The sequence below is a fragment of the Dermacentor silvarum genome, unplaced genomic scaffold (genome assembly GCF_013339745.2).
Source record: "Dermacentor silvarum isolate Dsil-2018 unplaced genomic scaffold, BIME_Dsil_1.4 Seq1009, whole genome shotgun sequence".
NCBI lineage: Eukaryota > Metazoa > Arthropoda > Arachnida > Ixodida > Ixodidae > Dermacentor > Dermacentor silvarum.
Window position 1 is genome coordinate 42,979 of NW_023605443.1, and position 25,378 is coordinate 68,356.

Sequence of the window (25,378 nt, forward strand, 5' to 3'; positions counted from 1 at the left end):
CACGTAACTTTCGCCAGGCTCTCATGGGTCATTCCCAACCATACTGATATAGATATCAATGGAATGCGCTTCAATGAAGCTCTGCGTTTGTGCCCACGAAAAGCACGTCAGACCACGTATAACGCAGTATCAAGTTACCTCAAAATTTTCAACAGACATTTGGTGACAGACGGACGGGAATGTTTCCACGTAAAACGACGGTAACCAAGAAGAAAAGCGCGACACATGACTTCACGCAACTGCATCGAACAGCAGCGAAATTACGTTTGATGCAGAGTGCTGGACCGATTGACATGGATATCACGGCGCCAGGAATTTACCTTGAAAGGAGGTTATGCGCATAGAACTGAATTGGTAAACCTTACCATAACTTTTTTTATTCCTCGCACACACACAGGGAAACTGAAAGACGTGCGAATTCTTGTTTTAGTAGTTGCTATTCACACATTAACTATACTATCAAATTGCTGTGAAGTTCGCGTTACTCGGAATGTTGTGCTGATTGTGCGTATTTACTGTACATTGACTGAACTAGAAAAAGATAGTTTCACTTTCTTGCGTATTTTCTTATTTTCTTTCTTTGTTTTTGGTCAAATTGTTCCTTATCTGTTATGAAGAAACAAATGTTCAAAATTTATGCTATTATAATGATTAAATGTCTTAACTTCGCTAATTACGAATTTTCCTGGAGATACAAGCCACGTCACACGTCTCGTGTGACGTGGCTAGGGAACAAGCCAATAGAATACTTACGCTATAAAAATAGTACTTCAAGAATCTGCCCGTTCGTAACTTCGAAAGGGTGCTCCCGCCTTATAAAATGCGTACTTACGGCAATATGTCGTAAGAACCCTGCTGCAGTTAAGCAGTTTTATTGCTGACCAAAAGACCGCTATAACGTAACAATCGCGTAAATACGCATGTTATAAGAAAAAAATTTATTATGGGGTTTTACGTGCCAAAACCAGTTGTGATTATGAGGCACGCCGTAGTGAGGGACTCCGGAAATTTCGACCACCTGGGGTTCTTTAACGTGCACCTAAATCTAAGTACACGGGTGTTTCGCATTTCGCCCCCATCGAAATGCGGCCCGCCGTGGCCGGATTCGATCCCGCGACCTCGGGAGCAAGCGACACACTCCTGTGATATCACTCCTGGCAATCGCTCATCGCGTTTTCGATAAGCGTTTGTACGGAATGAAAGTAAACGTTGTTGGGGAAGGGGGGGGGGGGGGGCTGTGGTGTTTGCGACGGGAGGCACCGAGCAGTCTCGGTGGCTCCGAAGTTAGTTTCACTAGTTATAGTTCCACACTGTGCCCAACTGACACGTCTGCTGTGGTGAAGGTGTTTATATATACCTATATAACGGAGCGGGGGCCATCCAACAGAACAATATCCTAACATAAAATATAAAAAATTTCTCCTGCCCTTCACAAGGCGAAAATAGTAAGAAGGTTCAGGTACCGTGGACGCTGGCGCTCTGGAGAAGGACAGACCATTTTCAGTGGTGGCGGCTGAGACCATGGCGTGTGCGACAACGACCAAGTGTTCCCGAGGCTGCGCGTCTTGGATACATCGACAGTCAGAAAGACATGAATGCGATGGTGTGGATGGCGCTGTCTTTGTTTGGGTGAACTTCCAGGGTGGCTGGCTCGGTGTTTGGGGTAGCGGAATAGGGTAGGAAAAGTCGTACCGGCTGAGTGACTATTTTGTGGGTCCCTTCTGCGTGCTTTAAGACAGCTTGGATGCATGCCAAGTAGTGCTGTTGTTGAGACGATATGTGTTACGTGCTACCTTGTAATGAATGACCCTGAGGCGTGAATACTGGAGCACATTTTTTCTTGTTATTTCTGATGCACGCAGACTTGGTCACCAAGTTGAAAGGAACTGTGGGAGGCAGAACGTCTCCAATTTGAGTCCTCTTGCATTTTAACCTGATAGCGTTGAACACGTTCTCGCAGTTCACAGTACTCCTGGAACGGGATGGGTGCCTGTAAAACTGTGCGCGGAGAAGCCTACAGCGTGCTAACGAGTTCAATGTTTACGAGCACGTAACAAGTAAAACAGAGACAACTTTGTTGTGGTATGCGGAATGGTTCGGTTTATTGGCACGTAGTCGAGAACTGTCTTAGAGTTATGCGTTCCATAAGGGCACACTGAATGAATGGCTTGAGAACGCGGCTAAACCGCTGAACCTGTCCATGCACTGGGGGAAATCAACTGCCGACAGGATGTGCTTGATTCCCTCTATCGTGGGGTATGTTTAAAATTCAAGAGGTGAACTGGGGGTCATTATTAGTTACGGTTTCCTTGGGCAGGCCCTTCCTAGAATACAGGGAGGCCAGGAAAGCAATTACTGATTGACTAGTTACCCATGGTGTGAAAACCACCTCAGGCCACCTAAAGTGGTAGTCTATCATGAACTATGGCATACCGACTGTATTGAGGGGGTGAGTGAATGATAGGAACCCATAGTGTCCACAGCCACCTTCACCCATGGCCAACTTGTCAGCAGTGTTGCAAATATGACAGCCGCGTATGTACATGTTGTTCGACATGTTTGCGAAAAGCTGCTCTCCAGTAGGTGCTGCCGACAAGGTCTTGCATTCTAACGATGCCTGGGTGCCCCGCATGCGCAAGTGCAAGAACTTGTTTCTTGTCTGCATACGACAACCTGGTTCGTTCTTAATAGGAAACTATCCACCACAGATAATTCGTTCCTGACCTGATAGTATGGATGCAGTTCTTTGGAAAGGTGGTTCTTGGAGTCCAGCAATGCATGGTATGGTCCATAGCGCGTTTCAGCAGTGGGTAGCAGTAAAGTCCCTATATTCCTACCACCATCCTTTGATCAACGCCGCTTCTCTCTCCCCTGTATCTCCGGTTGGACGATGATAAAGCGCGCGCTTTCACTTCTTTATATTTTCTTCCCCCTCAGAGCAATGTTGAAAGTCGCTCTGCGCAGCCGTAGTCGCCAGCGGTAGCCGCGGCGCGCGCCTGGCCTGAAAGTTTCAACGAGGACTTTCTAGGGGCGCCACTGTCGACTTGCTTTCGCAAGCAAAAAGTAAAGAAAAAAAGAAGTGCTTTAGGAGAGGAGCCGGCGGAGGAAAGAGTAGATGGCGGTACTTTTACTATATAGGGACGTTAGATAACATGCCATGGCCCGCTTTACTTGAGTCTGTCACGTTGCAGTGACCGTCAAGAACGCACTAGCAAAACTGTGAATGACGAAACGGGGTTTTTATTTGGCAAACCTGCGGCCACAAAGGCACTCGAAGCACAGCGATAGCGGCGAACGTAGTTGGCGATCGTAGAAATCTAATCAGCTGCGAAACACGTCGGCTTTTATTCATGAGTCATCGAAGATTCCAGACTAATCCCTGGTGTCCGCGTGTCTTCCAGAAAGTATTAGGCAATTCGCATCACTCATACAATCAGATTACATAAGCGTCGGTGACAAAAGACAACGGATAGAAGCATCGATATCGTTAGAGACAATTCCGATACATGCAGGTGCGTCCTGCGCCGAGTAATAACGTTGAACATTTAATTTGTTAGCCGGTGGAAAGCGGTCACCGGTGAAAGATAACAAGTACACCTGTCAATACCCTCCCCTTAAAAAAAGCATCGTCCCAATGCTACAAACACGAAAGCGAAAACAAAATCATGCGTAATACAGAAATAAGAAAAAACGACAACAGCAAAACAACTAAGTCCCTAAGTTCGTCAGCGGGCGTCGAAAGGCTTAAGACGCACCACATGGACAACTTCAGGACGTGCGTGGCGCCTTTGTGATTGCGAAATGCCGTCTGGCACGACCTCATAGTCGAGTGTGCCGATACGTCTGATCTTGTAGGGTCCGAAATAGCGACGTAACAGTTTCTCGCTAAGTCCTCGCCGGCGTATCTGAGTCCAGACCACGGAGTAAGAGATAAGACACGAGTGCCGACTCCGCTGGTCTGGAAGGGACACATTCTGAAACCCCCGTTCCTGCTTCACAGCATGTTCGCCAGATGGCGCTACAAATGAGGAAGAACTCTGGAGCGGAGAGACCGACCCAACAAACCGAAGGAGCAAAAGCGCGGGTGAGCTAAGCCTAAAAAAACATAAGCCCGTGTCTCTCTCGCGGCGCCTGCTTGCCTATCCGTTTTGTCGCCTGCTCCGCGCACGCCCTGACGCATGTAGCGCGCATAGCTCTTGCGGTTCACGGAGTGACGTTAGCAGGATAAACAAGTCATGTATCTCTTTATTTTGTTTATTTTATACAGGCCAAATGCAGGGCATTTGTCAGGTGGCCTACAGGGAACATTACAAGGCACAGGAACAAAAAATAAACAAATTACGGAAACTATAAGACGGAAAGAAAAACTATAGCAAAGGGTAAGGCGATATAATGGCAGTTCGGGTGGTATCAAGCAATGACACATGACAGCGAAAAGAAGCTTTTATGCAAAAGCAGACGTTTATCACTCTTTTTTATCTGAGCACGCATCAAATGCTAAGATGCTTCGCTTGCTTGTTTGTTTTTCGCGGTGCTTTTCGTGTTGCCCGGTTCTCTGGCAAGCAGAATCGCCACATTCTCACTAAACCTAATAATTCAGAATTCCTGCCAGTGTTTCCTGCTTATTAGTTCACAAGAGAAGCTCTGATTATGTGTCTCCATAGCTGGGGGAATCATCTCAAAGGAAAGGCTGAGAATTTACAGGGTAGCCAGCCTGTAGTTCAGGGTGTTTCTTCAAGCTGCACTTGCAGCTTTTCTTCCCTGTCTCCCCCAATCTGTTGGAAATAGATAAAGATATTATTATTATTATTATTATTATTATTATTATTATTATTATTATTATTATTATTATTATAGTCACACTGGCGAACCTCCGTGTCTTTCTTTCCCTTTCTCTCTCTCTCTCTCTCTACATTACGGCATGTCTCTGGACAAGGAAAGGCACCTGCATTGTGTGTAGTCAGTGGCACACCGACGGGGGGGGGATTCGGGGGTTGTAACCCCCCCCCCCCCCTGAGGCCGAATTAACCCTTTTATGTTCTTTCCTTAGGCATTTGAGTGCTGCAACTAAGATGTAAGACGCGAAATCGTCTGCACACCCGCAAAAAGCGCATATTTTTGACAATCTCCCGTGAAGAAATCGAAATTAGTGCTGTTTAGATGGTATTGGCAAACTGTCAACCCCCCTCCCCCCCCCTGGCAGAGATCCTGGGTGCGCTACTGTGTGTAGTTGTAGACAAATTTAAATTGAGCTCCTGCTGTGCTTCCGCCGTGGCGTCTTCTGGTTCCTCCTGGCATTCAGCATCGTTGAGCTACGCTAGGCTTCCCTAAACAAATTGAAGGAAGTGCTCCGCTTCGAAGTCGCGGCACTTTCTTTACAACTACAGGTTTTCCCGCTGAATTTCATCCGAACTCCAGCTATTTTAATCCAAGCGCCAGTCAAATTAATCCACGCGCCACACATTTAATCTACGCGCCAACTAATTTAATAGTTAAGTATTTAATCCTCACGCAAGTATTTAATCCTCACGCGCCAAGTATTTTAATCCTCAGGCAAGTGAATTTAATCCAAAGTGTAGGTCCACTTGCGGGGTGCATAAGAAGTTCAATATAACGGCGAAATGTTATAATTTTGCGCAGACCAAACGTAACTGAAGTTGACTTCTTCATACGCTACGAAGCATACTTCAAACCACATGAAAAAGAGTCACGTGACATAACATATCTTTCTTGAGGCCCTCATGGGTCATTCCCAACCATATTGACATGGATATCAAACGAACGGGCTTCGAAGAAGCTTTGCGATGGTGCACACGAAACGAACGTCAAACCAGGTGGGAAAAGGGTGTCACGTGACCTCACGTATCTTTCGCTGGCCCATGCATGATTCCCAACCATATTGACATGGATATCAAACGAACGGGCTTCGAAGAAGCTTTGCGATGGTACACACGAAACGAACGTCAAACCAGGTGGGAAAAAGGTGTCACGTGACCTCACGTATCTTTCGCTGGCCCATGCGTGATTCCCAACCATATTGACATGGATATCAAACTAACGGGCTTCGAAGAAGCTCTGCGATGGTATGAACGTCGCATACTTCAAACAGCGTGAAAAAAGTCACTTGACATCACGTAACTTTCGCCAGGCTCTCATGGGTCATTCCCAACCATACTGATATAGACATCAAACGAATGCGCTTCAATAAATCTCTGCGTTTGTTCCCACGAAAAGCGCGTCAGACTACGTATATAGCAGTGTCAAATGACCTCAAAATTTTCAACAGACATTGGGTGATTCACGAGCATACTAACAATGCATAATAAACCAACGGGAATGCATCCCCGTAAAACGACGGAAACCGAAAAGAAAAGCGCGTCACATGACTTCATGTAACTTTGCATCGAACGTTACGTTTGATGCAGAGTGCTGAACCGATTTACAAGGATATCACGGCGCTAGGAATTTACCTTGAAAGGAGCTGATGCGCATAGAACTGAATCGGTAAACCATACCATAACTTTTTTTTATTCCTCGCACACACACAGGGAGACTGAAAGACGTGCGAATTCTAGTTTTAGTAGTTGCTATAGGTTAACAAATAGGTTAACAAAGAAGCTCGAGAACAAATTAAGGACCGCACAAAGAGCGATGGAACGAAAAATCTTAGGACTAACGTTAAGAGACAGGAAGAGAGCGGTGTGGATCAGAGAACAAACGGGGATAGCCGATATTCTAGTTGACATTAAGCGGAATAAATGGAGCTGGACAGGCCATGCAATGCGTAGGATGAATAACCGGTGGACCATTAGGGTTACAGAATGGATACCAAGAGAAGGGAAGCGCCGTCGATGTCGGCAGAAAACCAGATAGGATGATGAAGTTAGGAAATTTGCAGGCGCAAGTTGGAATACGCTAGCGCAAGACAGGGGTAATTGGAGATTGCAGGGAGAGGCCTTCGTCCTGCAGTGGACATAAAATATAGGCTGATGATGATGACGATGAGTCAGACATTACCTATACTATCGAATTGCTGTGAAGTTCGCGTTACTCGGAATGTTGTGTTTATTGTGTGTAATTACTGCACACTGACTGAACTGGAAAAAGATAGTTTCATTTTCTTGCGTATTTTCTTATTTTCTTTCTTTGTTTTTGGTCAAATTGTTCCTTATATGTTATGAAGAAACAAATGTTCAAAATTTATGGTATTATAATGATTGAATGTTTTAACTTCGCTAATTACGAATTTTCCTGGAGATACAAGCCACGTCAAACTTTTCGTCTGACGTGGCTAAGGAACTCGCCAATACAATACTTACGCTATAAAAATAGTACTTCAAAACTGTGCCCGTTAGTAACTTCGAAAGGGTACTCCCGCCTTATAAAATGCGTACTTACGGCAATATGTCGTAAAACCCTGCTGCAGTTAAGCAGTTTTATTACTGACCAAAAGACCGCTATAACGCTACAATCGCGTAAATACGCATGTTATAAGAAAACGATGTTAAATAAAAATATTTCAAGAAAATGTGTTTTATCTATTCATTCATTTCTTTTAGCTCCACATCACTCTTATGTTGGTGCATTGTATTGAAGCTCAGTAGATGGCAGAGACAGCAGCACCTCAGATTTTTGTACATGACAGTTCCTTTTAATGTAGGACGTTCCTAAAAAGTGTAAAGCGCCATTGCATTTTTCCTAAATACATCAGCAATAAAGTGTTCTGAAACGCGCTGGATGTGAAACAACGTTCAAGCAGTCAACATTTTGTCTGCGGTAATTGCGCACATTGCTAGGCGGATTGTGAGCGTAGGTGAGTTGGGACTTTTTTAGAGTTTAGCATTCAAAAATATTTTTTTAACGCGAGCCATATGGTATTGGTGTCCTCGCTGAGCTACTTCTATGTGGCCAATGCGAAAGGGCGCGGAAGGTGGTGGCTGCAGCGTGGATTTCCGTTGACAACGCAAATCCAAAAGAACGGATGGACAATATGCTCGAACCATGTTGTTGCTGTATTTGTTAGTCAATGGTAAAAAAAGAAACGTCGTGCGTACAGGCGACAGCAAAATGTTGGTATATATACTCTGTAACTGAGCGTTACCCGCAAGCAGTTCAATGAGATGAAAGCAGACGACTGCTTACACGTCAGTTAGTTGCAGACGATAGCTACTGTTTCCACAGTCGCTGCTGCAGAGTACACACATTTTCACTGTCGTCTGTACGCACGATGTCTCTTGAATTTTTTTTTCAATGACGAGTGTGTTCGGTGAAAATTTTTTTTTACTATTTCTTAGTGAGAAAAAAGTTAGTGCCAGCGCGGAAGGTTTAGGAAACTATTGTATAGGAAAATGGGTCAGCAGACGGCCGTTGCGGCTTATAGGAAAACAATATTCTCGGCCGCAGTGACGGTTTCTCAGCAAAGTGCTGCAGTGGCTTTTCATCGGCACGTGCTGCCAATGCTCTTGCCGTGAATACCGGCTCATGAACAACGTCCAGAAACTCTGCTCTGTAGCGATGGATGGGGCAAACTCTCGACGGCGTGGTCGACCGCGGAAAGAACAAGGCGAAGAGAAAGTGAAGTACAGGTCAGTCTCTAGAGTAGACAGAGAGAGAATTGTTGACACCTTTAGGAGCGGAGGAAACTTGAAGCAGTTGGCAGCTAATCTCGGGATTAACATCAAAACTGTGCGCTCCATTGCAGCTACAGATAGGGATCACACAAGAAAGCGCGAAGGATCTGCAAAAAGGTTTGGGCCAGACATGGCTAGCACTGTTTGTGATATAGTGGATGAAAATCCGGCATTTACGCTCAATCAAATACGGACAACACTATCTCAAATGTACCAAGGACTTCAAGTGAGCACGTCTACTATTGACCGACTGCTCGATGGTCACGGCTACACCCTGAAGCTTGCCACTCCCAGGCCAGCTGATCGTAACCGGAGCGACGTGAAGCGTGACCGCAGAGACTATGCGCAATGGCTCCAAGATCAAACTTCAAATCTCTCCCGAATTTATGTCGATGAGAGAAATTTCAATGTCTGGTGTGCCAGAAGCTTCGCCAGGGCAAAGCACGGAACACCAGCTGTTCGAATGGTGCCTAGCACGAAGGGTGCAAACATAAACATTATAGCGTGTATGTCTGCAGATGGATTAATTCTCTGGAAGGCCGTAGATAAAGTTCATTGGCTAGTATTCAATGAATTTCTTGCTGAAGCCTCGAAGCAAGTTCAATAAAATGACCCCACCAGCCACGCCGTATTCATTTTTGACTACGCACCGGCCCACCATCGCGCTGAAAACGCCACCCTCGCAAACTAGACACACTCTGTGAAGAATCTGCCACGCTACAGCCCCTTCTTTAATCATATTGAGGAGATGTTTTCAAAGTTCAAGTGGCATGTTAAAGCTTTTCTGAGCGAGCGCCACCAAGAATTGCTCACAACTCCATCGGGCATGACAAAGAAAGACCACCGACGGGCCATGCTCATCGAGGCAGCCGTACACTCCATGCAGCGAGTACAAAGTGCGGACTGTGCTTCATACGACGAGCACACCTTTTCCTTTTTGGATGCCGCACTGAACTGTTGCGACATGTGAAGGCCATCTTTAATCGATGACAAAGATTGCCTCAGTGAGTGCTGCTCTGGTTATAAACAAATTTCTGTAATTCAATTACCGTATTTCTTTAAACCCTTTTACAATAAACAGCAATACATTTTGCTATGTTTCATTTCAGTTACAGCCGTCCCAGTATAACTGAATTAGTAGAGTAGTGAGCGAGCGCTAACTGGGCACATGGCTTCCAGGCAGATTAAAAGAGAATGAAGAGTTAGGTTAAATATGGGGTTTTTCGTGCAGCACCATGATGTAGTTATTAGACATGCCGTAGTGGGCGATAATGAAATGATTTTGACTACCTGGCGTTTTTCACAGTGGACTTCAATCTAAGTATACGAGCGTTGTCAAATTTCGCCCCTTCGAAATGCGGTCGCCGAGAGCGCGGTCAAACCCGCGACTTCGAGCTCAGCAGCGCAAATCCGTATTTATTGGGTGCACCGCGGCGAGTCAAAAATCACAAGCAAAGGTGTCGTCTTCTTCTTTCTGGGGCTTTGCGTGCCAAAACCAGTTCTGATTATGAGGCACGCCGTAGTGGAGGGCTCCGGATTAATTTTGACCACTTGGGGTTCTTTAACGTGTGCTACAATGCAAGCACACGGGCGTTTTTGCATTTCGCCTCCATTGAAATGCGGCCGCCGCGGCCAGGATACGATCCCGCTACCTCGTGTTCAGCAGCGCAACGCCTTAGCTGACTGAGCTATCCCGGCGGGTAAGCAAAGGTGTCCTTGCACGCAGAGGTAACGATGAAGGTACAGTGCTCGCCGATTGAAAGGTAACGCTCCGAGGGCATCACTGCGAACGATTTTTGCGCCTTCTATGAGCCCTCGGTCCACCGAGTTGAAACATTGTTGTTAGCGATGATAGACAGAGCCTTTGTGACCAATTTGATACCCCGTGATTACACATTGTTGACTGATGGTGCAAAAAGCGCCAACCATCATGCGGTGCGATTATGGCGTTTAAGTTGCCGAGCACCGTACAGTCCGTTCTGCCGGAAAGGAAGTATACGATACAGGGTGTCGCAGCTATCATGCCCCAAGATTTAAAAATATGCAAATGTTACGTAGGTGGAGAGAGCCAAGGTAATCTGGCTTGTCGTCGCTTAGATACTGAAATTATTTTTGCATTCTGCCTAATTAAATAATTAGTATTAATTATTGAACTTGTCAAACATAAAAATAGTCGAAAAGTTTCAATGAGATAATTATAGAGCTACATGAAAAACTGCAAATACTGCTTTTTGTTGCTCAATACGTGCTACATAAAAATGTTTTTCCGAGCGTGTAAGAAGCCCGCGAATACACTCAAAGTGCCTCGAGCGGCCAGTCACGCCGGAAATTTTGCGTGTATTCGGGGGCTTCTTTGATGCTAGGAAGAACACTTTTATGCAGCATGTACTGAGCAACACAAATATCCTGACTCGGCTACAAAAAAAAAAGATGAGGCAAGTTTCCACTCGGTCGCACAAAGCTTAGGCACAGCGAAGCTTACTGGCTGCTACTGCTAGGTAAGAACTTGCGTGCTGCTAGATCTCAACTTGGTTTAACTTAACTACGCATGTAGGAAGGTATTCTGGAGCGATCATTTTCGGAGGTACCTTCCCTTTCGCGACATTTCGCGTGACTAGCACAGGATGCGTAGGCGCCTACGATCGACAGCGCTCCTGGCATACCCCAAATGCAGGCAGGCTAGCTAACCAAGCTTTGTACAGTGCGAAGAACACTGTCGCTTGCCGACGCCGAACGCGTTGGCGACAATTCGCGTGACTAGCGCTGGACGCGTCGGCGCCTACGAGCGACAGCGTTCCTGGCATGCCACAAACACAGGCAGGCTAACGAAGATTGGCACAGTGCCACGAACGCTGCTGCTTGCATCCGCCGAACGCGTTGGAGGCTAGCCGTTCGATATCAGTCGGCCAGCTTCGCTGTGTGTTGAGCTTTGCGCGGCCTAGTGCAAGCTTTCGCCTTTTTTAGATGCGAAGCATCTTATGCTCGGGGCTATGTCACTCCCTCCCTCCATACCTCCCTCCATCCATCCAACCGCCGTGCGTCCACACTCCTACTCTGCATGCGCATCCTCCCCCCCTCCTCTCCTTGTCTCATCTCCTCTCCTCTAGGCATTCCTCCTCTCCTCTCCGACGCTCCTCCTCTCCGGATTGCGCAACGAATGGCGAGAAAGAAATTGCAGCAGCACAACGAGGCAACGCGCAGAGCTGCTGCCGACGCCGCCCGCATTTCTCCGTGTCCCCGAGTTCGCGCCGAACGCTCACGGTGTCCGTGAATGCAGCAGGCGCCTCTTGCGTCGGCTCGGCAGGTTTCGACCAGCCACAGCTTGGCCGTGACGTCACCGGAGAGATAAACCTTAGAGCCGCCACGACGGCGGCAGAACTCTCGTTGACTCTGTGGCGAGTACATATACCTTCACATGGGACGGGAAACCATCTCCCGCTCAAGCTAACCATCTCCCCGCTGCTTCGCATCCACACATGGTTTCCTTTAGCGGGAGATGGAGTATTTTTTTTTCCTGGTTCAGCGCGCCGCGGAGAGAAGAGAGGCGGGGGTCGGAAAAGCAGGGAGCTGGCGAGGAGAAGACCGTCTCCTCCTTCTTTGGGTTGCCATGGCTACCATGGCTACGCACGACAAATTACGGCTGGCTTAAAAAGCTTCGCTGTTAAAAAAAATAAATATAACCATCTCTTCCAGTTCAGTCAGTGCGCACTAATTATGCGCAAATCAGCACAGCATTCCGAGTAACGAGAACTTTACAAGAATTCGAATAGCAGCGTTAATGTGTTAAGAGCAACTAACGAAACCAGAATTCGCACATATTTCAGTCTTCCAGTGCGTGGGCGACGAAACAAAAAAAAATAATTATGCCAAGCTTTACCGATTAAGTTCTATGACTACCACCTACTCTCAAGGTAAATTCCTATTCCCGTGATATCCATGTCAATCGGTTCAGCAGTCACACAAATTCGATGCCGAGTTACGTGAAGTCGCGTCACGCGCTTTTCTTCTCGGTTTCCGTCATTTAACGTGGCAACAGTAACAGTGTCTGTTCGATTCCCGTTTGTTTACATGTTCCCGTTTGTTTCCCGTTTGTTTGATTCCCGTTTGTTTATATGTTTATACGTTTGTTTATATGTTGTATGTTCATGAATCACCCAATGGCTGTTGAAAGTTTTGAGGTCGCGTGGCACTGCTTTATACGTGGTCTGACGTGCTTTGTGTGGGTACAAACGCAGAGCTTCCTCGAAGCCTGTTCGTTCGATATCCATGTCAGTATGGTTGGGAATGACCCATGAGAGTGTAGCGAATAATACGTGAAGTCACGTGACTCTGTTTCACGTTGTTTGAAGTATGCGACGTGTGTACCATCTCAAAGCTTCTTCGAAGCCCGTTCGTTTGATATCCATGTCAATATGGTTGGGAATCACGCATGGACCAGCGAATCACACGTGATGTCACGTGACACCTTTTTCCCACCTGGTTTGACATTCGTTACGTGTGTACCATCGCAAAGCTTCTTCGAAGCCCGTTCGTTTGATATCCATGTCAATATGGTTGGGAATCACGCATGGGCCAGCGAAAGATACGTGAGGTCACGTGACACCTTTTTCGCACCTGGTTTTACGTTCGTTACGTGTGCACCATCGCATAGCTTCTTCAATTCCCGTTCGTTTGATATCCATGTCAATATCGTTGGGAATGACCCATGAGGGCCTCAAGAAAGTTACGTTGTGTCACGTGACTCTTTTTCATGTTGTTTGAAGTATGCTTCGTAGCGTATGAAGAAGTCAACTTCAGTTACGTTTGGTCTGCGCAAAATTATAACATTTCGTCGTTATTTTGAACTTCTTATGCGCCCCGCAAGTGGACCTGCACTTTGGATTAAATTCATTGGCGTGAGGATTAAAATACTTGGCGCGTAGATTAAATTATAGTCGGGTACAAATGTAGAAGACAGGAGAGGCCCCACCCAGTTAACCGAAGCGCAGCAGCCAGTTCCTCCGCGACTAAAGAAATAGTCCCGCTCAAAAAATTGTGACCGCTTCTAAAACGCGTATTTGTCGGTATAAATAAGATTTGTGTATCTTGAAGAGTGGTTTGGTAAAACTATCGTGATGGAAATGCTAGAGCACATGCCGGATCGCGAGAGAAAAATAACTCCGTGCCTTCGACAACGCTGTGCGTCGTCTGCTACGGAGCAAGATCGACGGCACCGGGCGTGTAATTATAAAGCAGTCGCTGGCTTAATAGCATAAGATTCATATATACTTTTTGTGTGTTTTCACAAGCTTATTTTTTAATGTGTTAGGCTTATTTTTTAATTAATATTTTTTCTTCTTTTTCGCGGTTGCGAACCTGTGATCTGGTGAGTTCGCGCACGATCGCGCGCGTCATTCCGTCCCAGTTTTCCGCCATGGAGCCCAGCGAGGTGACATCGGAACGCGATCCTTTGTTGCCGAACGAGCCTTGTGTCGCCTCGATGGCCACACCACCAAGGAGCCTCGGCAACAATAAGAGCGGCCACATCCTGAACAGCGATTCCCGCAACATGATCTTCCACTGCTACACCTTTTGGCCTAACAGGCAGCCTGAACGCCGCGTGGAGGACACGAGCAAGTTTGTCGCCGACATGCTTGGTGTAAGCGAAAGGACTGTGTTCAGGGTATAGTGCCTAGAATATACTTACTAGTGTGCCGACCGCCGGGCGTTTCCAATGGGAGACGCTGGCACCGCCGGTGATGCCTTCCGCCGGAGGCCACCAGACGGCGACATTGTTTGGGACCGTGCTAACCGAGCGGCGCATCACGCGTCGCTTGCGCTTCGGATGCACTTCGGATGCGCGTTCGTAAGCGCAGTCAGTTGCGGCCACCGTTACTAGATTACTCTGGGTTGGTTGCGGCGCGTTGTAGCTTTCGAGCAAGTAGCATGTGGTGCCTCCGCATGTCATTGCTGGGTTTCTTTTCTGTGCGAGTGGTTCGCACTTGTGTCTGTTCATGGACGCAACCGAGATGTCGTCGCAGAAAACGAGGCGTAAAGACAGCACCTGTTTTGTCCCATATTGTACAACTGGATACCGCTCAAACAACGAGCAAGTCTCATTATTCAGCGCGCCTGCTGACCCAGAACGTTTTGCCGAGTGGGAGAAGAATATAAGAGGGCAGATCGAAGGCTAACTTTGGCAGCTGTCGCTTGTGAGAAACACTTTAATAATTGCTACATTGAGCGCTCGTTCAAAATTAGTCGACGGTGTTTCGCCCATGAAAATGTGCCCTGTTTAATTACCGTCATTTATGGAATTAATTTAATTTATGGTAATTAGATACAACTTGGTGTGAATTTAGCATTTGTGGACATGTGGTACTGGACGTAGCGTCGTCGAAGATTGTAGTGTCGGTTGTCGGTCTTCTGCTGGTTCTTGATGCGCAAGCGGGCGAGCTGTCGACTTTCTTCAGCGCGCTGCAAGTAGGTTGTCTTCGACGAGATTGTCTTCATCGGTGACGTCCGGTAGCATGGCGTCCAGCGTCGTGGCCGGGTTCCCTCCCCAGACCAGGTTTAACGGCACCATGTGCGTCGTTTCTTGCACGGCCGTGTTGAATGCGAAGGTCACGTATGGAAGGATGGCATTCCACGTCTTGTGTTCGACGTCGATATACATTGCCGGCATGTCGGCGATGGTCTTACTTAGGTGCTCAGTGAGGAAATTCGTCGGCGGGTGGTAAGCGGTGGTCCGGCGATGACTTGACTGGGTGTATCCAGAGAAAGTTCGCGCAGTCAAGGATGTCCCTGTGCCGACCTGTGCAAACGACGTTCGAAGCTTTGTAGTCTTTTGCTTCTACTTCCGCAGATTCGTGCGACATTTTGCTAACATCGCGCGCCCTCTAACGGAACTTCCTAAGACGCGTCATTTGTCTGTGGTCCCGAACAAGCTAGTGCATTCGCTAAGCTGACGACGCCACTCATGTCGCCACCCATTCTCGGCCACGTTGATGTGTCCGCTCCTACCGAAGTTAGCACCGACGCTAGCGGCCACGCTATCGGCGCTGTTTTGGCACAACTACAGCACGGTTGCGACCGTGTAATTGTGTAGACTAGCCGTCTTCTGTCACCAGTCAAACGCAATTACACGATCACCGAACGTGAATGCCTCGCCCTCGCTTGGGCAGTGGGTAAATTTGGACCCTACCTGTATGGACGGCCTTTCACAGTTATCACCGATCACCACGACCTTTGCTGGCCTTCCTAAAGATCCAGCTGGACGTCTCGGTCGGTGGGCTCTACGGCTCCACGAGTACTCTTACACAGTGGTGTATACGACAGGCAGACTCCATGAGGACGCTGACTGCTTGTCACGTGATCCAGAAGACCCACCAGATCTCCCTGAGACCGGCGAGTCAACTTGCGTCCTCGCGTTTGCCACGTTTGGTGACATCGCCGATGAGCAAAGACGTGACCCTTACCTGAGACATCATTAGCAGCCTGACGGACTTGGCAAGTTCCCCCTCTTTGCGTATGTTTATGCTGCAAGATGGCACAGTGTACCGTTACAGCATGCACTCTGATGGCCCTGAACTGCTGGTGGTCGTTCCCAAGCATATGCTTGAAACTGTGCTCTCACAGTTGCATGATGTTCCTACCGCTGATCATCGGGAAGTATCAGACATATGACTGCGTTCGGTGTCGTTTCTTTTGGCCCGGTATTTACCGCTCCGTTTGCCGTTACATCGTCTCCTGTAAATCTTTTCAGCACCGCAAAAACCAGCAGCCCTACCAGCTCGCCGTCTTCAGCCCATTGAAATACCATCTGAGCCACTCTTTCGGGTTGGTCTTGATCTCCTTGGCCATTTTCCTCTATCTCTTAGTGGGAACAACTGGGTAGCAGTTGATACAGACTACGCCACCCGTTGCGCGATCACGCGGGCTCTCCCTACCAGTTGTGTAACCGACGTTACTGACTTCCTTCTCGAAGCTGTGCTACTTCATCACGGCACTCCCCGACAACTTCTTACCGACCGGGGCCACTACTTTCTTCTTCTTTCTGGTGTTTTACGTGCCCAAACCAGTTCTGATTATGAGGCACGCCGTAGTGGAGGGCTCCGGATTAATTTTGACCACCTGGGGTTCTGCACAACAACTCAAGCGCACGGGCGTTTTTGTATTTCGCCTCCATCGAAATGCCGCCGCCGCGGCCTGGATTTGACCCCGCGATCTCGTGCTCAGCAGCGAGACGCCTTAGCTGACTGAGCCACCACGGCGGGTTGGGCCGCTACTTTCTCTCACAGGTTGTCCAGGGCACCTTGCAGACCTGCGCTACAAAGCACAAGTTTAGAACGGCGTATCATCCTCAGACCAACGGCCTCACAGAGTGGCTCAATACAACTATCACACAAATGCTCGCTATGTTCGTCTCTACCGACCACGGGGACTAGGATTCCGCTCTGCCGTTCGTCACTTTCGCCTAAATTACGTCCCGCCATGATTCTGATGGTTTCTCGCCATTCTTTGTCTTGTATGCACGAGACCCTATACTACCATTTGACATGATCCTCCCAGCCGTTCTCGTTACAACGTCAAAACATGGCCGTGATGTCATATCTAGAGCTGAAGAGGCACGTGAGATTGCATGCCTGCGTCTGAACGCGTCCCAGGAAAAGCAACGACGCAAATAGGGCGCTCATCACCACGATGCCCAATTTAACCCTGGTGACGTCGTGCTTCTTTGGAAACCAGCACGGTGAGTTCCTGTCTTGCGTCAAGTGACAGACGCAATCTACACGATAAAACCTCTCGATACATCCACACCGCGATCCTCCTCCGATATCGTTCACGCCGTTCGACTGAAGCTATATCACTCGAACCTATCAAGCGCCGGGACAGCGCCTTCGCCGCCGGGGGTCATGCAACGAAGCGCTGCAGTAGCGAACGATGATGACAGAGCTGACGAAGACGACGATCACCGATAGTCGCGCGCACGGGCTTCATGTTGTATGCCTGTCTCGTGCCAGATGTATAGATTTTGTAAATATATTGTCAAGCGTCTTTTTTCCTCGTAACAATATGTATATAAGTTCGCATGTTTTCACTAAACGTCAGTTGCGAGTCAGAGCCCTAGCGTGTTTTTTTTTCTGTCCGCGTGTTCAATGCGCGGCTTTTCACAGTGTCCATGACAAGACCAGATGTTTGTTTGAGCTATCGCACATACCAACGTCACTTACATTCAAAAAAGAAAATTAGCGGATCGCGAGAAAACAAGGTGACAGACCGGGCTGCTCTCTGTAATACAGCTGTAAAAGCTAGCAGGGCAGTTCGTGGACTCTAGGCAGTGGCGGTCGTATTCGACGTTAAGAGGTACGTGGTGTGTTTATTATTTTCTCAGTGTTATGTGCAAGACTTGAGGTGTCATCGGGCGTGTAAGGATCTTGAACTGCGTCTAGATATTCCCAAGTTGTCTGGCACAGCAAAAGGGCCGTTTGAATTCGGGCGCTTTACGTGCTAAAACCACAATTGATTATGAGGCACGCCGTTGTGGGGGACTCCGGAATAATTTTGACCACCACGGGATCTTTAACGCACCCCCAACACACGGGAGATGGGCGTTCTTACGTTTCTCCCCTATGGAAATGCGGCCGCCGCGGCCGGCATTTGATCCCGCTACCTCGTGCTTAGCAGTAAAACACCATAGCCACTAAGCCACTGTTGAACAAGCATGCAGTGTGTCGTAGTTTTCGCCTTCATGACGAATAGTTTTATATGGTCTCCGCACACTTAAATTTACAGTGCGTACACGCCACTGCATCATGGATGGATGGCTTCTTCTCTCCTGTAGATACCCTATTTCGATCATGTGACCCCACTAACCGCGAGGTCATCCTCACTCTATATAGTATGGCCCACGTAATATGAGTCAAACATTACAAATATGCAAATTCCACGTAGCAGGACCGAACCAAGGTAATGGTGTTTGCCATGGCTTGGAGATACTCAGATTTTCTTTTGCATTCCGCCTAATGACCTAATTAGGCGGAATTATTAAATCAATTTCGCAAACATTATAAGTAGATGAAACGTGTAAATCAAAAAATTCTTGAGCAACATGAAAAACTCCCGACACAGCTCTCACTTGCTCAATACGTGATACTGCCACATATTCTATGGGCATGCTCGAAAGCGGCTCCTTTCGAGGGCCGCAAAATTCAAAACCAGCAGCAGTGGGAGACCCTGCTGCTCAGCTCAGACCAGCAAGACCAGCTCTGGGCCGTCCAGCTAGCCGAGGCAGCCACTGAGACTCAGGGGATCTCGGCCGTCTGCTAGGCGGAGGGAGGCTGCGTCCGCCCTCGTGAATTGCTGGCACCATTAAAGTTGAATCTCTCTCTCTCTCTCCAAGCATGAACGAAGCCCGCGAATACACGCGAAGTGCCTGAATACACGCAGTCGCACAGGAATTTTGTGTGTGTTCCATCTAAATAGCACTAATTTCAATTTTTTTCACGGGAAATTGTCAAAAAATGCGCTTTTTGTGGGTGTGCAGACGATTGCGCGTCTTACATCTTAGTTGCAGTACTCAAATGCGCAAGGAAAGAAAACGGGTTAAAGAAAAGAGGGGAGTTAAGTCGGCCTCAGGGGGGGGGGGGGTTACAACCCCCGAAACACCCCCCCCCCCCCCCCCCCGTCGGTGCGCCACTGTTACAATGAAAGCGGCGGCGTGACGAGTATGGTGCGACGACGAGGGCATGAAGATTTTGAAACGATGCTGATGGTATAGCGACGGCTAGAGGACAATAAAATGGCACGTAATGACGTGCCATTCTATTGTAGAACGGCCGAGATGAAGACGATGACAAGGGCGGCATAATCACGATCAAATGACGAAGACATGATTATGGTATAATGACAAAGAACGAACGACGTTGACAAAACGAGAGAGGCGTTATGACGACGACGGAGGATGACAATGTTATTGCGTTTCTGAAAAGATATAATCATAGTATAACCACAGCGCGATGACTATAATTGCATGACAACGGCTTTGTGACTGCAATGGTGTGGCGACGACGCAATGACCACCACGATAGCATCGCAACGAAGGTATAGCTACCAATGCATGATGATGGCAATATGGCGCTGACACGATGACGCTAAAGGCATGACAATCGTATGAGGAGAATGGGATGACGATGGCGTGGCAGTGACTGAATTACGAAGACTGCATGACGACGATACCGTGACGACGACGGCATGGCGATTCGGATAAGAGACATGGAATGAGCACAATGCAACCACCGCGACGTCATCGCGATAACGATCACATATCTAGTGGCCCAAGGTACTAGGCAACTTGGGTCACTGGGTCGGCGTAGAAGGCGTGACATCTGCATGACGAGTCAGCTTATTGGCGACGATGAAGCAACCATGGCAGCCTCACGACGACGGTATGGCAACGAATGAATAACCACTGCATCACGATGATGGCGTGGCTACGACGGCAACACGAGTGTTGTATGATCAACCTTGGATAACCACAACGCAACTACCATGACGTCATGACGGCCACGAGCACATACATAGTGGTCCATGTTATAAGACAACTTGGGACACTGTATGTGCATAGAAATCGTCACGACGACTGCATTACCAGTCAGAATGCGAAGCTTTATTGTCGACGACGAAAGATCACGACGGCCTGGCGAGGGGGGTTTAGCGACGATTGCATGACAATTGTATGACGACGTTGGCGTGATGACGATGGCGAGACGAGAGTTGGATGACCAAACTAAAAGACAGTTTGGAGGACACTGGCTCAGCGTAGAAAGCGTGACGATGATGGCATGACGAGAGTCAGATGGCGAAAGTTTAATGACGACCATGGAACACCAAGATGGCATCACGGCTACAAGCACATAATTTGTGGCCCAAGCTGGTAGACAATTTCGGCCACTGGGTTTGCCCATTAGTCTGCATAGATAGATAGGCACAAAACACCTGAATGAGGCAAACAATGGTAATAAAATGTCTTTAAAGCTTCCCATTGTAATCCTAGAGCACATCAACGAAGCCTGGGAGAACTCGCGGTTGCCGAAGGAATGGAAGGACGCAGAGGTCCGCTTCGTTCCAAAGACTGGCAAGGCCCTCACGATAGACAACATGCGGCCAATCTCCCTCACGTCCTGCGTGGGGAAGGTGATGGAGCGCATGGTCCTTCGCCGGCTGCAGAAGCACCTCGAAGAAACGAATCAGATGCCGGAGACGATGTACGGCTTCAGGCAACATCTCAGCACCCAAGACGTGATGATCCAACTCCACGAACTGCTCGTCAAGCAGGCAATGAGGCACGCGCCGCGCGGTATACTTGCCCTCGATCTGAAGGGAGCGTTTGACAACGTGTCCCACGCGAGCGTGTTGCAAAACCTGAACAAGATCAGGTGTGGCCAAAAGACATTCGGCTACATAAAAGATTTTTTGTCAAACCGAACGGCTACCATCAGGATAGGTGAGGAGAAGTCGGACCCTGTCGAGCTCGGCGATAGGGGCACCCCTCAGGGATCGGTCTTGTCGCCCCTGCTCTTCAACCTGGCCCTCCTGCCCCTGCCCGATCTACTCAAGCAAATCGAAGGCGTGGACCACGCGTTCTACGCCGACGACATTACGGTATGGATTGCCCGAGCCGGGTCCGATGCCTGGATGGAGGAAGCCTTGCAGCGGGCGGCAAAAACCGTACACGAATACGCCAAGTCGTGCGGACTGAGCTGCGCTCCCCAGAAATCGGAGCTGCTCATGATCCAACCGGGAAAACCAAAGAAGGAGGTGCCGCCGAACGTGATCATCACCATCGACGGAACGGCCATCAAGCCAACACAGCAGATTAGGATTCTTGGCCTATTGCTTCAAAGCGACGGGAAGGCACACGCCGCCGTCAAAAAGATCAAAACTGCAACCGAACAGGTACTTAGTATGCTTCGGAGGGTGTCTAACAGAAACCGAGGCCTTAAAGAGGACAATGCCATGCGCTTGGTACGCGCGTTCGTCGTGTCGCGGGTTACCTACTCCGCCCCGTATCTCCAGCTGACGAAGGCTAATAGGGACACTCTAAACACGATGCTTCGTAAGGCAACGAAGCAAGCACTGGGCATGCCCATATACTCGTCCACGCAAATACTGCTAGACATGGGCGCCCACAACATGGTTGAGGAGCTCATCGAAGCCCAACTCTCTAATCAGAGAATCCGGCTCAGTCACACGGAACACGGACGAGCCCTCCTACGCAAGATAGGATGGCAGATCGAGCCAGTACCCCTCAAGGCGGCCCTTCCGGAAGACTGGAAGACGACCATTCACACCAAACCTCTTCCTCGGAACATGACGCCAGGCAAGGACGACGAGAGGCGCACCGCGCGGGCTAGAGCCATGGCCCGGAAGCTGGAAGAGAACCCCAGGGTCCTCTACGCGGACGCCTCGCTCCGAAAACAGTGACCGAGCAGCGGTGGTGGTTACGTCAAGATACAGGCTGATCGTCAGCGCGTCCCTGAAGACAACAGACCCCGCAGTTGCCGAAGAAGCGGCCGTGGTCCTCGCACTCACACAGCCGAGCGTGGTCACCGACTCAAAGACGGCCTACGGAAGCTTCCGCAGGGGGGTAATCGCCTCCGCGGCCCGAGCCATTCTATCAAAGTGCAAGCCTCCGGGAAGAGCCATAGAGCTCGTGTGGGTCCCGGCTCACTCGCAGGTAGCAGGCAACACCATCGCCGACTACCATGCCCGAGAAATGTCAATCCGGGCAGAGCACGAGCCCGAAGAGCTACCGCACCCGGTTACCAGCTTTCGGGACATTAACCGGATGTACCGAGAGGAAAGGTGCAAACTGCCAGAACCGCACCCCAAACTCACCAGGCAACAACAGACCATCCTGCGTCGAGCGCAGGCGCGATCGCTTGCGCATCCCGTACTGATGAACCGCATGTACCCCGCGGAACTTGATACGCTCTGTCCTTTTTCCAAAAGGGAAAAGGGCACCCTGCCGCACATCTTGGCCGAGTGCACAGAACTCAAGACCCCCCTCCTCCCCTTCCCGCCAACACCCCCAATCCCCAACCCCTTGAGCGATGGGAGACCTTGTTATCCAGCCCCGCCCTACCGTTTCAGCTCGCACTGACGGACAGGGGCCAGGAGCTGCTGGGAACATATGGGTCCCGTAACTAGGGAACCACCCCGTCTGGTACCTGTGGGCTCCACCAATATATTTTGGTCCTAATAAATGTTTATTCATCATCATCCCATTGTAATCACATCGCCATAATCGTGACGTCGGCATTCAGTCGTTATCATGTCGCCGTTGTCATGTCAACGTCGTCATTACGTCGTCCTCATGCATACAGTTATCGCGATGAATTTTTTGTGATGCTGTCGTGGTAATAATTCCATAGTAATCAATACATCTTGGCCGTAAATCTCATACTCTCATCATCTCGTCATCTGACTCTCGTCATGTCACCGTCATCCCATCACCGCCAGTCATCCTCATTCCAATGTCATCGTGCGTTTTTCGTCACGCTGTCGTCCACCATCATCACAATTTTACAAGTGGCACCCCACCGTCGTATGCTGTAGTCGTCATACCGCCTTCGAGATTTAGTCGACGTCATTCCATCGTAATCATGCTGCCGTATTTCAATTCTGATTATTCAGCCGTCTTTCTGTCGTCGACGTCATTGCGTTCTCGGCATACACTTGTCGTCATGCGTTTGTTCTCATGACGTCGTCTTGATGCGGCTGTCGTGATGTCCTCGGTAAAGCTTCATCATCCGAATTTCGTCATACTGTCGTCATCACGCTGTCATAGTTGAAGGATAGTAATTTCAGAATCGTAATACCACTATGGACATGCTGTCGACGCTCCATCGACGTCGTGGTCAGCAAGTGTCTTAGCAGAGTGGGCCGACACCAGAGAAAGCGTATGTCGCATATAGACGAAGCCATCTCAATTTCACGATGACCAGCACAACATCTAACTAAAATGTCGTCGGGAATACTGTGAGTCGCCACATTGCTTGAACGATAATCTAATTAACATCCACAGTCATCTCAAGATAGGTTTTTCCAGAAATTAACTGCGACAGACTTATGTGATTTAAATTAAGCTTGCCTTGTGCATCCGTCCATCAGTCCATACCGGTACGCTGATGACGACCGTGGCCGTCACGACGTCGTCACCTCAGCTTTGTCATTCCAATATCATGAAGAAAAAAGAACGCTTCTGTGCATCCGCCTTCACTGGGATTTGATGCCATGCCAGTGAAGCAATGGGGATTAAAGCACGCTAACCACTGAGCCATGGCGCAACAGCAGTGCTGGTCCACTATAGCCAGGCTTTGCGCTCCAAACAAGCACCGATAGAAGTGTCATGTACTTCGGAGACAACAAGCAATGCCGCATTCAACGAGGATTCCAGTATGAGGCACTTAAAATAAATATTTTCTGGCAAGATGGCGGTGTGATGATGATGTCTATTGATGATGATGATTACCTCACACTTTGGCTCCTACCCAAACTGGGGGATTGGCCAAAAATTCGCTGCCTGAACATTTAAGTAATATTTTGATGATTTACATATGCAAAAAGAAAGGTAAAATATGAAAAAAGAAGAGAAAACAAATCTATACAAAAGTAATCATTTAAAATTTGATTATTTTAGTTGATTGCATGAAAGCACAAACGGAATCAAAAACATCCCTGTGGCTGAAGCCCAGTACTGACGCACCGAACGTTAGTATTATTTCTGATGTTAAGATTAGCCCTAGTTTAGCCAGTGGAATTTCTAGAAGCCTTTTTCTTAGTACTGTATAGCGGCGACATATAAAAAATAGTGATCTAGGGATTCTGTTTCCTGGTAGAATTGGCACAGGGGAGATATGGCGGTGTGTATGTGCGCAATTCTTCGTTGTCATAAAAGTGAAGATGTCGAATGCGCGAAGGGAGGCGCACATGTTTTTCCGAGCGTGAAAGAAGCCCGCGAACATATTCGAAATGCCTCGAGCTGCGCGGCATTTTTGCGTGTATTCGCGAGCTTTTTTGACGCTCGTAAAAACATATTTATGTAGAACGTATTCAGCAACAGAAAGCTGTATCGGGCGTTTTTCATGTTGCTCTACAATTTTGTCATTGGCACTTTCCAGCTACTTATTAATATTTCAGAAGTTCATAAAGTAAGAAAGACTGATTATGTAATTAAGCGGAATGGAAAAAACAATCGATCTCTAAGTGACGGCAACCAACATTGCCTTGGTTTCGCCCAGCTACGTGGCATTTGCATATTTATAAATATTATTGCATGAAGGTTGGGACACCCGGTATTCACCTCCTGGAAGCGTGGGTGTTCAGCCCATACATATCACTGCGATTCGAAAAGCAATTTCTGTTGCACTAGTGGACTCAACTTTCCGAGATACTTTGTATCGCGCACATTATTCATGTCGGCCTTATAAGGATGTACTTTCCAGGTCCGTAAAATGCGTGTACCTCCTGGAGTTAAACATTTTTTCGTGAAATTTCATTCGGAACGTTTTCCTGTTAAAACTTGAACTCGAGGGGCGGACTGCTTTGCGCCGTGGTCCACAAATTGTCGACTCTGTCCGCGTGCCGAGACCATAGATCCCCGTTTCATAGATTGTAGAGATGCTATATTTTTGGGGACATTCTCCAACGGAGAAAAGATGTTGGCATCATGCCATACTCAATTAGGCTTCTACCGTTTGAAAATA

The 25,378-nt window shown here is 48.3% G+C and overlaps 1 protein-coding gene across 1 annotated transcript; it reads left to right on the forward strand.

Annotated features, from left to right (window-relative positions):
- Positions 1–17,312: 17,312 nt before the first annotated feature.
- On the forward strand, positions 17,313–21,566 carry LOC119434340 (uncharacterized; the record flags this gene model as incomplete). The annotated part of the gene is made up of 3 exons (XM_037701507.1): positions 17,313–17,361; positions 20,665–20,945; positions 21,384–21,566. Coding segments are annotated over exons 1-3 (513 nt in total), but the record flags the coding sequence as incomplete, so codon positions are not given.
- Between the last annotated feature and the right edge of the window lie 3,812 nt (positions 21,567–25,378).